General features: G+C 40.5%; 1 protein-coding gene across 1 annotated transcript in view; it reads left to right on the plus strand.

The window, feature by feature from the left end:
* gpc3 (glypican 3) overlaps nt 1-14,765 on the plus strand; it is a gene marked incomplete at its 5' end in the record, with an annotated part of 266,616 nt that overhangs the window by 138,372 nt on the left and 113,479 nt on the right. The window contains 1 exon segment of the mRNA XM_014025434.1: nt 3,402-4,087. Coding sequence (XP_013880888.1) covers nt 3,402-4,087 — 686 coding nt within the window.

The raw sequence follows: 14,765 nt of genomic DNA on the forward strand, positions 1-14,765 counted from the left end.
GCCTTCACAGCAGCTATTTTTAGTTAGCATATAGCTAAAATCTGACGATGGTTATATAATAGCAGCTGCATTCTGGCGTGATAAGCTGTATGTTTTATATTCAATCAACGTATGATCCGATTAGTCGACTAATCGAAAAAATAATTGGTGATTAATCGATTATAAAAATAATCGTTTGTGGCAGCCCTAGTGCCCATATCCAGCAGTCACTGTTGCGAGGGGTGGGCTACATCCTGGACAGGTTGCCAGTCCATCACAGGGCCACAAACAAAAGATACAACCATTCACTCTCTCGCTTAGGGACAATTTACAGTTACCAATTAACCTAACAGTCATGTTATTGGTCTGTGGGAGGAGTACCTGGAGAAAACCCACACATGCATGGAGAGAACATGCAAACACTACCCAGAAAGGTCCCTGGGCCGGGATTTGGACCGATAACCTTCTTGCTGAGAGGCAACAGCTCTACCAACTGAGCCAGTGTGCGGCCCAAAATATGGTCCATGCCCCAAATTTGAAAAAGTGATTTGACATCGAAGTTGCTGCTCATCAACAAAGCGTAGAGGAATTTTATATAATCTGGCCATTTTATAGATGAGGCTATCGTATATGGCTGGCCTGACATGGTTTAAGAATGACTGTAAACTAGCCAACATATCCGTCAGCGCCGCATGAAAGGCTCAGATTTCAAGGAACCTCAGTGTGGTGAGGACTTTACCTGGTACCAGCACACAGCTCCTCCTAGTTTCCCTCTGTACCACTGGGGCCAGTTCAGAGCTGAGTCCCTAAAGAATGGGCCTGGGAACTTTAAATCAGATCATAAACATGTTCCTTTATTCTTCTATGTTCTCCATCAGCACCAAAGCTGCCATTGTTTGCCAATTAGGCACAACTTTATGCAGCTATTTGTAGCCATGTGTCATTGTCTACACCAGGGGTGTCAAACTCCTGTCCTCGAGGGCCGCTATCCTGCATGTTTWASAGDTTTTCTTGCTCCAACACACCTGATTTTGATCGCTGGGTGATTAACAGGCTTCTGCCCAATTTGAAGAGTTAATTCAATCACTGAATCAGGTGTGTTGGAGCTGGAAAACCTCTAAAACATGCAGGATAGCGGCCCTCGAAGACTGGAGTTTGACACCCCTGGTCTACACCTTGTCGACCTTAGGAATCATCACTTGTTTTGAATTATTACCCTGCTGAAAATAGGCCCACCATGTTGGGGAAGATGTCCTGTTGTATGACTCCCTGTTTTCAATTTTCTGTGTTCAGTTCATGTCGGGTCTGTCTGCTCCAAGCTGCTGACTGATCATTTAGCTTCTAGATTTTAGATTTTTACACAGAACATCTCTATTGTTGGGCACAGCAGGTTCAGTGCTCTTCACTGTTCCTATGATAAGATCATGTGAGGTAGTGTTAGTGGTGACCACATCAATGAGCTAAAAGCAGCCGAATGTATCCACAAGATGAAATTATCCCCCCTAATGAGAGTCTGTTGAAGCTGCCTGTTGTTCTGATCACTGCCAACAGGAAGATATGATAAACTATGATAGACCAGCTACGCATGGACATTTTTATCATTTAGTGGTGAAGCATGAGTACGTCAGTGTTTTTGTTAGAATTATGTGGATTATGTTAAAATATATTCAGAATATTTTAGAGGGAGCCTCATTTTCTACCAAACACAATAAACTGAGATATAAAATTCAATTTACTCTCACACAACACATGATTAAAATAAATGCGGACAGTTTTTCTTCCTGTCATGAGTGTTTAACGCTCCTGTTATGTTGGTTTTAACAGCAATAATGTTCCTGAGTCAGTTTGACAGTTTGGGGGCATATTTAGTCATCCATAAGTGTCAGAAACCAAAGAAATCCCCCAAAGTGTAGTTTATACCTCATTATTATCTCTATTACTAACCATTTCAAACAATGTTTAGTGCAGTGGTGTTTTTTTACCTCTATGATTCATTTATTTTTATTTTACCGTTATTTTACCAGGCAAGTCCCATTGAGATCTCAGATCTCTTTTTCAAGGGTGGCCTGGGCCTGAAGGCAACCTATTGTACATGTTTTGGATGATCATGGTTTCATGTGAATAAAAAATGTTTTTTTACTAGAAAATTCAATTTTTTTTATTTTATAGAATGATGTTAATAAATGAGCTATAGTTTTTCTGTCTCTCGCGATCGAATCGAATCCTTCTGAAGAAAATATGAAAAGTGTCCAGGGATATTCTTTCATAAAAACAAATGAATCATCTCAGTTCTTCAGTTAAATTGCAGTTTTTGTAGTAACAATTCTGTCTTTAAACTGCTGTGCATAAAAAAAAACAGTTTAAAAGCAACAAACTAGCCAGAAAGATACGCCACTGAGCACCAAATCCCAATTTTCTTTGTAAATTTTTCAATTTATTTGTGCTTCAAATAAAACAATTACTGTCTAAAATAAAGTCTTGCTTATTTCTGATTTTATACAGTATAGGATAGAAAAAGTGTTTTCCTAGAGCCTGAAGCCCTGAGTGTTGGCTGACAGGCCTCATTTGATCCTAGAGAAGCATGACAAGAAAGAAATGAAACTGTCCAGGCAGGAAAAATCAAATAAGAAAGATGAAATGGCAAGCTGTTGTAGTACAAAAACCAAGTCCCTTTAATGTCCCCCAAACCAGTGTTTCCTCCCCCCACTCTCCTGTCCTCAAAGAGCAGTTATGGCCATCATGCTCAGCGTCGTGATTAAGTGAACTCGTTGCTGTGTAAATGGGATTTTGGCATCAGCAGCCATTCTCCTGTCCAAAGCTTCATTTCTTCAAACCTCAGCTCCCCTGCTAAGTTCAGTAATGGAGCTTTAAATCCCCTCTGTTGTTCGGCCCTCTCTCTTTCTGCCATCGGGTCAGAGCCACGCGTCTTGTGCCACCTTGTTGATAAGGCTCGACTTCATACCGCAAAACTGCACTGATAATTTCTGCTTTCTTCCCATCAGCCATGCATCCCTCCCTTCCTGCATGTTCAGAACGATGGGTTGTATTTCCTAACAAACATCTCTGCAGCCAAGTCTCTCCAACTCCACAAATATGCTGACATTATTACTCTTTTAAAAATGATCCTTTGATGTTTTTTCAGTCTGTTGATGAAAGTAAAACCCCAATTTATTTTTAAATCTGTTTCAGAGGCTTTGTTTTGTCTTAAGTCAGAATGCATTATTCTTATTTTATTTATATGTCTGGTTCCTTAATTTGATTTTTGTGAAAGATATTCTAGTATCAAAGTGATTTATTGAATTGACTCACATTTGTGATTACCAAGGCTCTTTATTACTTGTCAATGTCACATCTACAAATAATGTCTTGATTTTCATGTTGTCTGACCTTTGCTCTTGTTTTGCTTTCTTGTTTCTCTTCAGAGGCCTTCGATCTGGTCTTGCGTCATGGCCGTAACTCCACCCTTGCCGTTCTGAAACTGGAGTTCCCGGGTCTCCTAGCTGGGGCTCAGAGTTCTGTGGGGCAGCTCTTTCTGGACATATCGCTCTACATCCTGGGCTCAGACTCCTCAGTGGACCACATGGTTGAGGCTTTCTTTGGGAAGCTCTTCCCCCTCACATACCGTCGCCTGCTGGGGGGCGGGGGATCCCCCGTGTCCGAGGAGTGTGTGCGAGGAGCCTGGAAGGACTCGGGAGCCTTTGGCCCCTACCCTAAACTCATCATGACTCGTCTGTCTCGCTCACTCCTGGCAACGCGGGTCTTCCTCCAGGCGCTGAACCTGGGCATAGAGGTGGTCAACACCACGAACCACCTGCGGCCGAGCAGGGACTGCGGCCGGGCCCTGCTGAGGCTTTGGTACTGCCCACACTGCCAGGGCCTGCTGAGCCCACCAGCCTGCAGAGGCTTCTGTCAGGCAGTGATGCAGAGCTGCCTGGGGGGAGCGGCGGAGGTTCAGCCTCACTGGAGGAGCTACATCGACGGACTGGGGAAACTGGCAGGAGGCATGAGGGGGGAGCAGGACATGGAGGCTGTTGTTCTTAGACTGCCTTCTATGATTAAACTGGCTCTAAAGCACGCTGCGAACGCCCGCAGTCGCCTCAGCACCCTGGTGAGTATCCAACACCAACACACATGAGCTGTCAGACTGTAGAAGACACTGGATTATAATAAGAGTGTGTTTGAGTTTCTGGAGGTTAATGTGAGACAGAAACATTTTTACAAGTTTTCCTGGAAATAAAGTTTTAGTAGCAGGTTGACCTGAAGCTCCTGTGCTTCCTCTGTTCTTGTCAAGCTGGTTAGAAGGCAGTTTTGCTTGAGGTATTTGGTGATGGGGCTAACAAGAATATGCTGTTTTTCAATCGTCTGGTCTGTTGACAGCCCAGATATGTATTTGTTGGAATAATGATCTTTGACATAAGGAACTGGAAGTCAGAATGTCCAAGTTACAAATAGGGTTGGACATTTAGGGGTGTCCCAATACAACTTTTTCTCTTCCAATGCGATAACGATATTGCAGCCATGCATATTGGCCAATACCAATATCAACCTGATGTGATATCAGAAGAAATCATACAAACCCATCCATCCATCCATCCATTTTCTGTACACGCTTCTTCCTTTTCAGGGTTGCGTGGGTCACTGGTGCCCATATCCAGCAGTCACAGTGCGAGGGGCAGGGTACACCCTGGACAGGTCGCAAGTCCATCACAGGGCCACATAGAGACAAACGAGACAAACAACCATTCACTCTCTCACTCACACCTAGGGACAATTTAGAGTTATCAATTAACCTAACAGTCATGTTTTTGGTGTGTGGGAGGAAGCCGGAGTACCCGGAGAGAACATGCAAACTCTACCCAGAAAGGTCCCCGGACCGGGATTTGAACCGGTGACCTTCTTGCTGAGAGGCATCAGCTCTACCAACTGAGCCACCGTGCCGCCCCATCATACAAACCTTTATTGCTTATTTTGTAACATGGAATGTTAAAACATTTGGCTCAAGTCTAACAGTCAACAACAGTAGGTAAGAGAAATGCTGACATTTATTATTAACCAATGACTTGCTCTTAAACAGAAGAACATTCTGCAAAACAAAATATGTTATTATTATAGAAGACCTTGAAAAATTACCAAAAAAAATCCAACAAAAACAAACTATACTTTTAAAGTGTAAAATAACAATTTAGGATTATTTATTCTCGATCCAAGTGCTGCTGGATAGAAATCCTGGAGTGGACTTCTGGATTGGACTGCTTATACAGAGTTTAGATGCAGGCTGATATAATCTGATACTCTTTTTTTTGGGCTAATATCGGGCCAGTATCCAATATTTATATTGAATCAGGACATCCCTATGGGCGACACTGGCAAAAAAAAAATAATTGCGATTAATTGTGGCATTTAGCCGATGATGATTAATGTGATGAATAATAGATGAAAATTATGGGCCATGAGTTGTACACACAAATACATCATCACGTGGCACTAATTGCAGTAACTGCAAAGTGGCAAATATTGTTGACTTCTTTTCTGATGATTAACTGCACATGATATGGTTTTGCCCAACCTAGTTCCAAGTCAGAAAATTCAACTGGAACACCTCTGAAATTGGACTCAGTATTCTGGAAGTTCCTCACCAACCTTGACCTCAATATGGCTTTCAAGTGTGTGAAAAACTGTAATAAGTACAGTAAATAACTGTTTAATTTCATCAGTTTTTATCTCAGTAACACATACTGAACTCCCTCTGAAAATATATGTGATGTCATAGTGGGATCTGCTTGTATTGCTAATAGCAGTAACCTGGTTGTTGAAAGAACATTTAGCAAATCCTGCTAATTTTTCACTTTGCAACTGGAGCATGGTTTATGCTGCGATTTGGGTGTCTTTATTTTATTTTTTTCTGATTTGTTTGCCTGAATTTAAGTCATTATAGTTTAGGAAGATGAGGAATAATTTTTTTTTTTACAATTTTTTAACGTATTTAATTCAGTTTGATCAGACAGTCAGATGCTCCCAGCACGTTGAAACTCTTTTTTTTCCCTCCAAGCCAGCGACGACCTGATGTGTGTGTTGCAAAAAATCTGTCAGGTTAGTTCGTGGTCCTTGTGTAAAGTCAGAGAAAAGTGCTCATGAAAAATGAAGGCCCTTTTCCTGTTGGAGCCACAGAGCTTGATGTGCTTCTGCTCCCATATAGCTGCTGAACTTTTCACTCTCACACCCTGAATCCCTGCGGTGGCCGGGTTTCCACTCAGAGGCCATCATTTATTAACACACAGGTTGACCTCACTTACTCTGCAGCGGGAGGGGGGCGGCTGCATCCACGAGTTGCAGACTTGAGGGAAAAAAGCTTTCCCGCTCTTCTGTTTGAGATCCTTCTTTAAAATTGAATAAGTTCTGTGTGGATGTGTTTACAGTGAAGAAGCCACGGTTGACTTTACATCATGTTTGTGCAGTCTGGTGCCTGTAGATGGGATTAAAGCTGCCATGACAGCGTATTGTTTCAGTCTGTGAAAAGGTTATGGAGGGTGTGTGTGTCTGTGTGTGTGAGTTTGAATGTAATCTTTCAGAGACACTCTGTCTCCGCGGTGTCACTGAGGGGACAGAGACATTGTTCCTCCAAAGGCTAATTTTGTCTCACCGAGTCACAGGAGATCATCCTAAATTAGGTGACACTCCATCACTTCACCTGAACCAGAATTTGTTTAGAGTTCACATGAATGAACTTGACAATTAAAGGACTTTGGCAGAGTTTTTCTTTTTTACAATGAATATGTATGGAGATCCTGTCTACACTCTGAAGGTTTTTGTAAACAGATTTTCTGTTGTATTTGCATCTCCTTCCACACATAAAAGGAGTTTTTGGGGAGAAAAACAAAACTTTTGAAAAAGGCTTTCCAAAATATTAAAAAATGAAAAACTATTTGTGGTTGATCTGTGTGGACTAAAAATGCAAAGGTTTTCAGCATTAATTAAATATTATGTTGCAACCTAATTCAGTCTATTGCACACATGCTCGTTTTCTATTGTGTCCTAGAAATCTAGACAAATAAGAAGCTTTGTTATTCTTTTCTTTTGTTTGTTTTCGTCATGATCTTGTTTTGAATAAACTAAAGGAAGCTATAAATGTGACAAATAATAAATAAAAGAGCTACAGTTGTTATGAGAAATTAAAGGAAAAAAATTGTATAGGTCTTCTGGACGGGTTCTTCTTTAATGAAACGTTTCGTCTCTCCTCCAAGAGACTTCTTCAGTCTGAGAGTTTCAGGCAAAATTCAGGCTTTTGAGTCCTGCCTCCAGGTGACTGATACTCACATCACATGGCTATCGCTCACAGGTGACTGATACTCACATCACATGGCTATCGTTCACCCTAATTAATACCTTTTGTTAACAGGGGGTGGAGTGATACTGCCAATGGCAGCGCTGTAGCAGGGGGACAGCTGAAAACGTTTCATTAAAGAAGAACCCGTCCAGAGGACCTATACAATTTTTTTTCCTTTGATTTTTTACCTGGATTACTGAGATGCATCAGGACGTTATGAGAAATTCTTTAGCCAAGCTATGAATGTTATTTTTTATATTTTGATGGGTGTTTTTTTTTTTTTTTTTTTTTGATGGGTGTTGTTTTAATTGTTATTGATATAGATTTTATTTTGTCACCTAATGGTGCAGTCTGTGTCTTTTATTATGTTAGAATGTGTAGCACTCAATATGTGTATAAAAGCATAAAAATAATAAAAGTTTAAAACCATAACTGGAGTAGTGCAGACAAGTACTTACTGTAGTTCCTGACCTTATTTATTGCCTGTTTTTGCCCTTTCAACAAGCAACAATGTATGCACGTGTTTTTATTAGTAAAATATCTCACTATCCAGTGAAACATTCTGAAATTATTTACTTAATGTATATGTGCAACTGATTATTTTTTGGAGTCATTCTAATACAAGATGGCCACCACATCCATCTAAAAAGCACAAAAGTATCTATGGGTGTATTCACACCAGCCCTGTTTAGTCCACTTTAATTTAACTCTAGTTTGTTTGCCTGGAGGTGTGAACACATAATCAAATTCTGGTCCGCCTAAAAACATAGGTTTCGGTTCAGTTGAAAAACTCTGGTGCAGTTTGATTGCATGTGTGAAGGCCAAGCTTGTGTGCAAAACAATGTTCTCCACAGTTCCGCCTCACCTTCCTCTCATGCTGAGCTCATTGTTTTAAAATTATTTGTTTGGCACATTTGCCAAATATGAAAAATAAATCCTACAACCCCTAAAATCTGACGTCACTACTAGAGATCGACTGATACAGGTTTTTGAAGGCCGATACCGATACCGATTTTTTAAACATCAGTCTAACCGATACGCCAATATGTGCGGCCGATATTTTTTGGCCGATTCTTGAAGCCGATACTACTTTTTCTTCCTCCATTAACATGATAAAAATAAGAATGATAACAAATGTTACACAGGCACATTGCCTCCATGCCACGCCGCATTGAAGCAGTCATTTCTGCAAAATGATTCTCGACCGAGTATTGAGTGCATAACTGAACATAATTATTTGAAGGTTGACTGTTTTTTGTAATAAAAACACTTTTCTTTTATTGGTCGGATGAAATATGCTAATTTTTTTAGAGAGGGATTTTTGATTTTTCTTTATCTTTTTGCCAAAATCATCAATATTAAAACAATAAAAGGCTTGAACTACTTCGGTTGGTGTGCAATGAATCTAAAATAAAGTATATGAAAGTTTAATGTTTATCATTACATTACAGAAAATAATGAACTTTATCACAATATGCTAATTTTTTGAGAAGGACCTGTACAAGCTTTTTTATGTAACACTTGCCTCTCCAAATTAAAAAATAAATACTGTCACCAGTTGTCATTGCGGGCATCTCCAACCTGCATCAAACTCATCTGAATATTGCAGCAGACATCTTCAACCCATCTCATGAGCATTAGAACTCTATTCTAACATCTGCACAGGGGCTCCCAACAAATCAGGCTGTGGACAACAAAATCATGTGTACAACCCAAGAATACAGTTTAACAAGCTGTTAACACAAAAATAAGCTGTGATTTTCAAAAACTGCAGGCTCACAGCTTGTTGAACACTTGGCTGCAAACACACACAGTTCAGTACAACTGCAGAGAATTCACATATTTTCTCCTAATTTTGAGACATTTCCCCCTAACTAGTCTACCAACTGTCACAGGTCAGTGAGATAGGACCTTCAGAGTTGCATATGATTGTATATAAGAGCTTACGAGGTGTGACATCTTCCTCTCTCCTGTCTCCTGTGTGAACTTGAAACGTGTTCCTCTGCTGGAGAGATGACCACTCATCGTGTGCCTGCCCACATTCTGGCATGTTAACATTTATTTCCTCCATCCGGCGCAACTCCTCTGTGAATCAGCCGGTGTTCAAAGAGATGGCGAGGGCAGCCAAGAGGCCCGCTGCTCGAATCTATTCCCCTGTCGGCTTCCCACCTCTCCACTGGAGTTTCAAACCGTCCACCTCCATCTCTCACCCTCAACATCCCTCTTCTTCTCCCGCTCTTTCATCCCCTCATTTATTTCCTTTCCTCTCGTTTTTGCTCTCCACTGGAGAGAAGATGCATGATTTATGAAGCTCTATTTTTACCAGTTACCAAGGAAAGAAGAAGAGGAAGAGTGACAAAGAAAAGGAAGGGAAAAAAGATAAAAGACGAGGGAGGTGGGGACGGGGTTGGGATTGTGAATGTGAGCCCAAGGGGGATGAGGACAGAATAGTCTGGAAAATACATCCATCACCCGGTGACCCACTCGTCTGAAAATGAAGACAGGAAGTACGTTGAGGCTGAAACATGACGGAGCTGATCAAGATTAGTGGAGGAATACTGAAGACAACGAGCAATGCTTCAAAACACGTTCAAGTCCTCAGTTTTGAACCAAATATCCCAAGCTTCTTCAAGGTTTTCTGTGGGTAATACATCTTCAAACAGCAATCTTAGCTTTTGTTTTTCAAATTGTTCTCAACAGATCTCAAGCAGATCAAACCACAGCCAACTTGTTGCTTCAGAGAAAAACAAAAGCACTGATTCATTATTACTTCATTATTACTTCATTAACTGAAGCACAGGAGACAGCTGTGAAATGGAAATACAACCAGAGCTTATTTAAAAATGCTGTAACATTTCATCAATGGTATGTCTCAAGTTAATTTTTAATTCATACAGTAATTCATATGTAATGAATCTGTTTAATCTGATTCAGAAAAGACAAACTGTCCTTCCTAAAAAGCTCACAGGTTGATTTATTTGGACAGCCAATATCTGAGCATTTGACTTAATTATATGAAAGAAGTTGTTTTACTGTTTAGCTCGTGAGGGTTTTCATCTTGTTAACACGCTTAACTGAGAAACACTAGTTTGTTTAGTGAAATATAGCTTTCAGAAAATGGCAGAATATTTACAACATAATGAATTTTATTTCTAAATAAGTAAAGATCACCACTGAAGTGCTAGAAATGCAATTTCACATTAAATGTTTTCTACTAAGAAGTGTTTTTCATTGCACTTTCCTTTTTTAATCAAATTTATTCATTTCATTTAAAAAAAACAAAAGACATTCACATACAACAACAACAAAAATATACAAATCAAATAAAATGAAAGGTAGCAGCAGAAGAAAAAACCTTATAATATCTGCTCCATCGCCATGCTACACATCTCACAGATAGGCTACCCTTGTTTCATCTGGATTCTAACACCTTTAACCAAATCCAACATGCATCTGCTTTTGACGGCTTTTTTACAGCTTCGCCTGAAAAATCCTTGAGGGAGAACTGTGAAATCAATTTTTCATCATGTCTTCCTAAATTTAATGCTCGAGAAACAAACGCTTTGTTTTGAATTAGACACTCATCTGCACACGATCTACGGTTGTTAAATTTAAATTCTCAGCTCACAACATTTTAGTCATCTGAGCTTCTAAATTTGCTCTGAAACATGAACTAAATCTGAACAGTTCCTGTAGTTGCGTATGTTCGAATGCAATGCTTTAGCTGCGTTGGATAAGTCTGTTCTACAGGTCTAAATACAGCAGTTCATCTCATTACACTGGGTTTGAGTCACATTTCAACTCTCCTTTGGCAATTTACAGCCACAGGGCTCATGTAGCCCCAAGTTTCTTTAGAAGCTGCCCGAAGCTACAAGTTTGAAAATAGTTCAGCTACAAGTTTGAAAATAGTTCAGCTTATTAAAAATTAATTGTTCTTTATCGAATATGCTTTGTATGAATTTATACATTACTATAATAGCCTGGTCAGAACTTGTTTCTATGTTTCACCTTAGCAGACAAAAGGCAGGTCAACAGTTGTTAGCTAACAGTGTGATGTCTCTGGGTACACTGTGCCACAATACGAGGAGAACAGCTTTACAAGAGATTTATTGTCGGCAGATGTGTGAAAGCAGCTCCAGGTACGGCAGGTACAGAGGGACAAAAAGGGCACAGCTACAGGTGGTCAATGCAAACATGATTCAACAAGACATTGCTGCTCCCCTAAAAACTAAACATAAACTAGATGTGCTTCAGTTTGTTCAAGATGTTCAAGATTCATGTCAGACAAATGGGTGGTAAATGTGAGAAACCAACTTTATTATTCCCTCCTGAGGCATTTGTCAATATAACGCAGCACATTGTTCTACCACGAGCCGTGATTCTGCTCTCACAGTTTCCTGGATTGAAACTCACAAAGCAAATCAATTATTGACAAACAGTAGAACTACACTGAACAATTATCTGTGCAGTTTTAATATAATAAACACCTAAAATCCATGTCTCTGACCTTATAGCCTGGGCTAACAGCCAGATGAACTGGCTGTTTCAATAAAATTGTGAAGAATGAAATTTGTGGATCTTTATGATAAATTACAACAACATTTAAAAAGTATTTGCCCCAAAAACATGGCATGGTTTTTGTTTACTTACTTACTTACTTATTTATTTATTTACTTATTTATTAATTAATTTATTTTTATAGAGGTGACGTTAAACAGAGACTAATGTTTTTTGCTTTAATATGAGGCAAACAAATGTTCTTCTGTTATGGTTAAATTAGAAGAACTCAAACAGTAAATCTCACAGAAAGACTCACAGCAAGCGCATGCCGCAGCGAGCTCCCATCACAGCAGCCTCTCAGGAGGAGAGAGTTTAGTCACTCACACAAAGTTGGACAGATCTCTTCGATAACAATATTCTGACCATATATTTGAAATAAAGCTAGGTTTTAGCTCATCTTCCCATGAGCAAGCAGAACCTGGGGACCCTGGGTCAGACTCTCCAATCTCTGGTGCCGAGGTCATTGAGGTGGTTAAAAAGCTCCTCGGTGGAAAGACACCGGGGATGGATGAGATTTGCCCGGAGTTCCTTAAGGCTCTGGATGTGTGGACATCGGGAGCAGTTCCCCTGGAATGGCAGACTGGGGTGGTGGTCCCCTTATTTATAAATGGGGACTGCAGATTGTGTTCCAACTATAGGGGATCACACTTCCAAGCCTCCCTGGTAAGGTCTATTCAGGGGTCCTGGAGAGGAGGGTCTGTCGGATAGTCGAATCTCAGATTCAGGAAGAGCAGTGCTGTTTTCATCCTGGTCGTGGAACACTGGACCAGCTCTACTCCCTCAGCAGGGTCCTGGAGGGTGTATGGGAGTTCGCCCATCCAGTCTACTTGTGTTTTGTGGACTTGGAGAAGGCGTTCGACCGTGTCCCTCAGGGACTCCTGTGGGGGGTACTCAGGGAGTATGGGGTACCAGGCCCATTGATACGGGCTGTTAGGTCTCTAGTTACAAAACTAACAACTTCTACCCATATAATGATTAAACCTTTTAACCGCTTCCTGATTACACCCCTGAAGGTGGTAACTTTTATGTCAGACATCAGAATATCACCTGCTTTTGTTGATGCTAGATAGAGAACACATGGTAAATGGACTGAACTTATAGAGCACTTTAGTCCCTAGAGACCCCAAAGCTCTTTAGACTTACAGATGTTCACACAGTGATGATGGTAAGCTACATTGTAGCCACAGCTGCCCTGGGGCACACTGACAGAGGTGGGGCTGCCATGCACCAGTGCCACCAGACCCTCTGACCACCATCAGTAGGCAAGGCAGGTGAAGTGTCTTGCCCAAGGACACAACGATTGAGACGGCTGGACGGGGGATCAAACCGGCGAATTTCCGGTTCTTTCTTCCTTCTTTTAGTCAAGAGAGAAGAATTCAGATACTAAAAGCATAAATTGATTTTGACTTGTGTGCATCATCAGTCATTTAGATCCTGCTCACTTACATTTACAAGTCGAAGATGGGTCTTAGAACTGCTTCCTAGTGTCTGACATTATTTTTATTTTACCTGCACTAAAACAGTGATTAGTAAACAGTTTTATCTACATGGACTGAATTTCAGCAAACTACACTGAACTACAAGAGCAAAGCAAGCAATTTTCATTTAGTTTTTAAGTGTGATCCATCCATCTTCTTCCACTTATCGGTGGGCAGGTTGCAAATGTAACGCATTCAGGAGAAAAAAATGACACTTATCTTTCTATCAAAGAACTCTGCTTGAACTTTTTGAGAGTTCCAAGGTGTTCTGAGGCTAGAGAGGATATATTAAAATCCACTGGGTGATTCCTGGGGTCTCCTCCCAGAAATACAAAATACTTCCAATGGGAGGTGACCAGGAGGCAACAGATGCCTGAACCACTTCAAATGACACCTCCCAGAAGCGGCTCGACCCCAAGCTCTCCCTGGCAGAGATGACAGAACTCCTTGCTTTATCTGTAAGGGCTGAGCCTGGCCTACATATTGAAGAAACTCAATACAGCCGCTTGTATCTGAGGGATGGACCAGTAAATCCAGAGATTTGCCTTTTGGCTCAGCTCCTTTTTTACCGCAGCAGCTCTGAACAGCTTTCTCATCTCTTGCTGTACTTTGCCATCACTCATGTAAAAAACACAGATATCTGAAGTTTTCTGCTTTACACAAAGACTGATCCCAAACCTGAAGCTTTCAGCATCTGATATGAACGTCTAACACAGGTTTTTTTGTTTGTTTTTTGCTTTTTCCATCCCGTGGTCATAACAGCTAAACAATTAAAGGTAAACATGTTTAAAATAACTGAGGAAATGATCCACTTTCTTTTGAGTTTGCTTTTGGCATCTTAACAGTTTAGCTGAAGTGATTTAAATTTGCTTTGTCATTTTTAATCAAACAGTAAAGAAAACCATATTTTAAACATGATGAAGATTTAGTCAAAATTACTTTTTGTTCAACCCAAAAGTAACAAAAGGGAGATAAATTTAAGATAGTCACATAATAGATTTGACAAATGAGACTTTTCTTTTAAAGGATATTTTCAAATAGTTTCAGATGAAATGTGTAGTGTGCCATTTACTTTTTTTTCTGCTGGTGATAATTCATTGAGGAGAAGGAGGAAAAGAAGAAGGCCTAAGTGCTGACTCAGTTCTTGTCCTGAGCCTCGACTCCCCTTCAACACAAGCAACACCCACCAAATACTCTCCAGTATGCTGCTGCAGCTGTGCAGGGCACCACGTTTGCTCACTAGAAATATTCCTGTGATCCGGATAAAAGTAAACACCTGATCGTACACTTGTTCTGTGCATGTGGACTTCTCCATTGATTTGTTTGGAGTTGACATTGTTTAAACACAGAACCTGAGATGCCGCTGTTTCAAAGCATTCAGCTGTGTGTGTGTGTGTGTGTGTGTGTGTGTGTGTGTGTGTGTG

The sequence above is a fragment of the Austrofundulus limnaeus genome, unplaced genomic scaffold, assembly GCF_001266775.1.
Source record: "Austrofundulus limnaeus strain Quisiro unplaced genomic scaffold, Austrofundulus_limnaeus-1.0 Scaffold475, whole genome shotgun sequence".
Taxonomy (NCBI): Eukaryota; Metazoa; Chordata; class Actinopteri; order Cyprinodontiformes; family Rivulidae; genus Austrofundulus; species Austrofundulus limnaeus.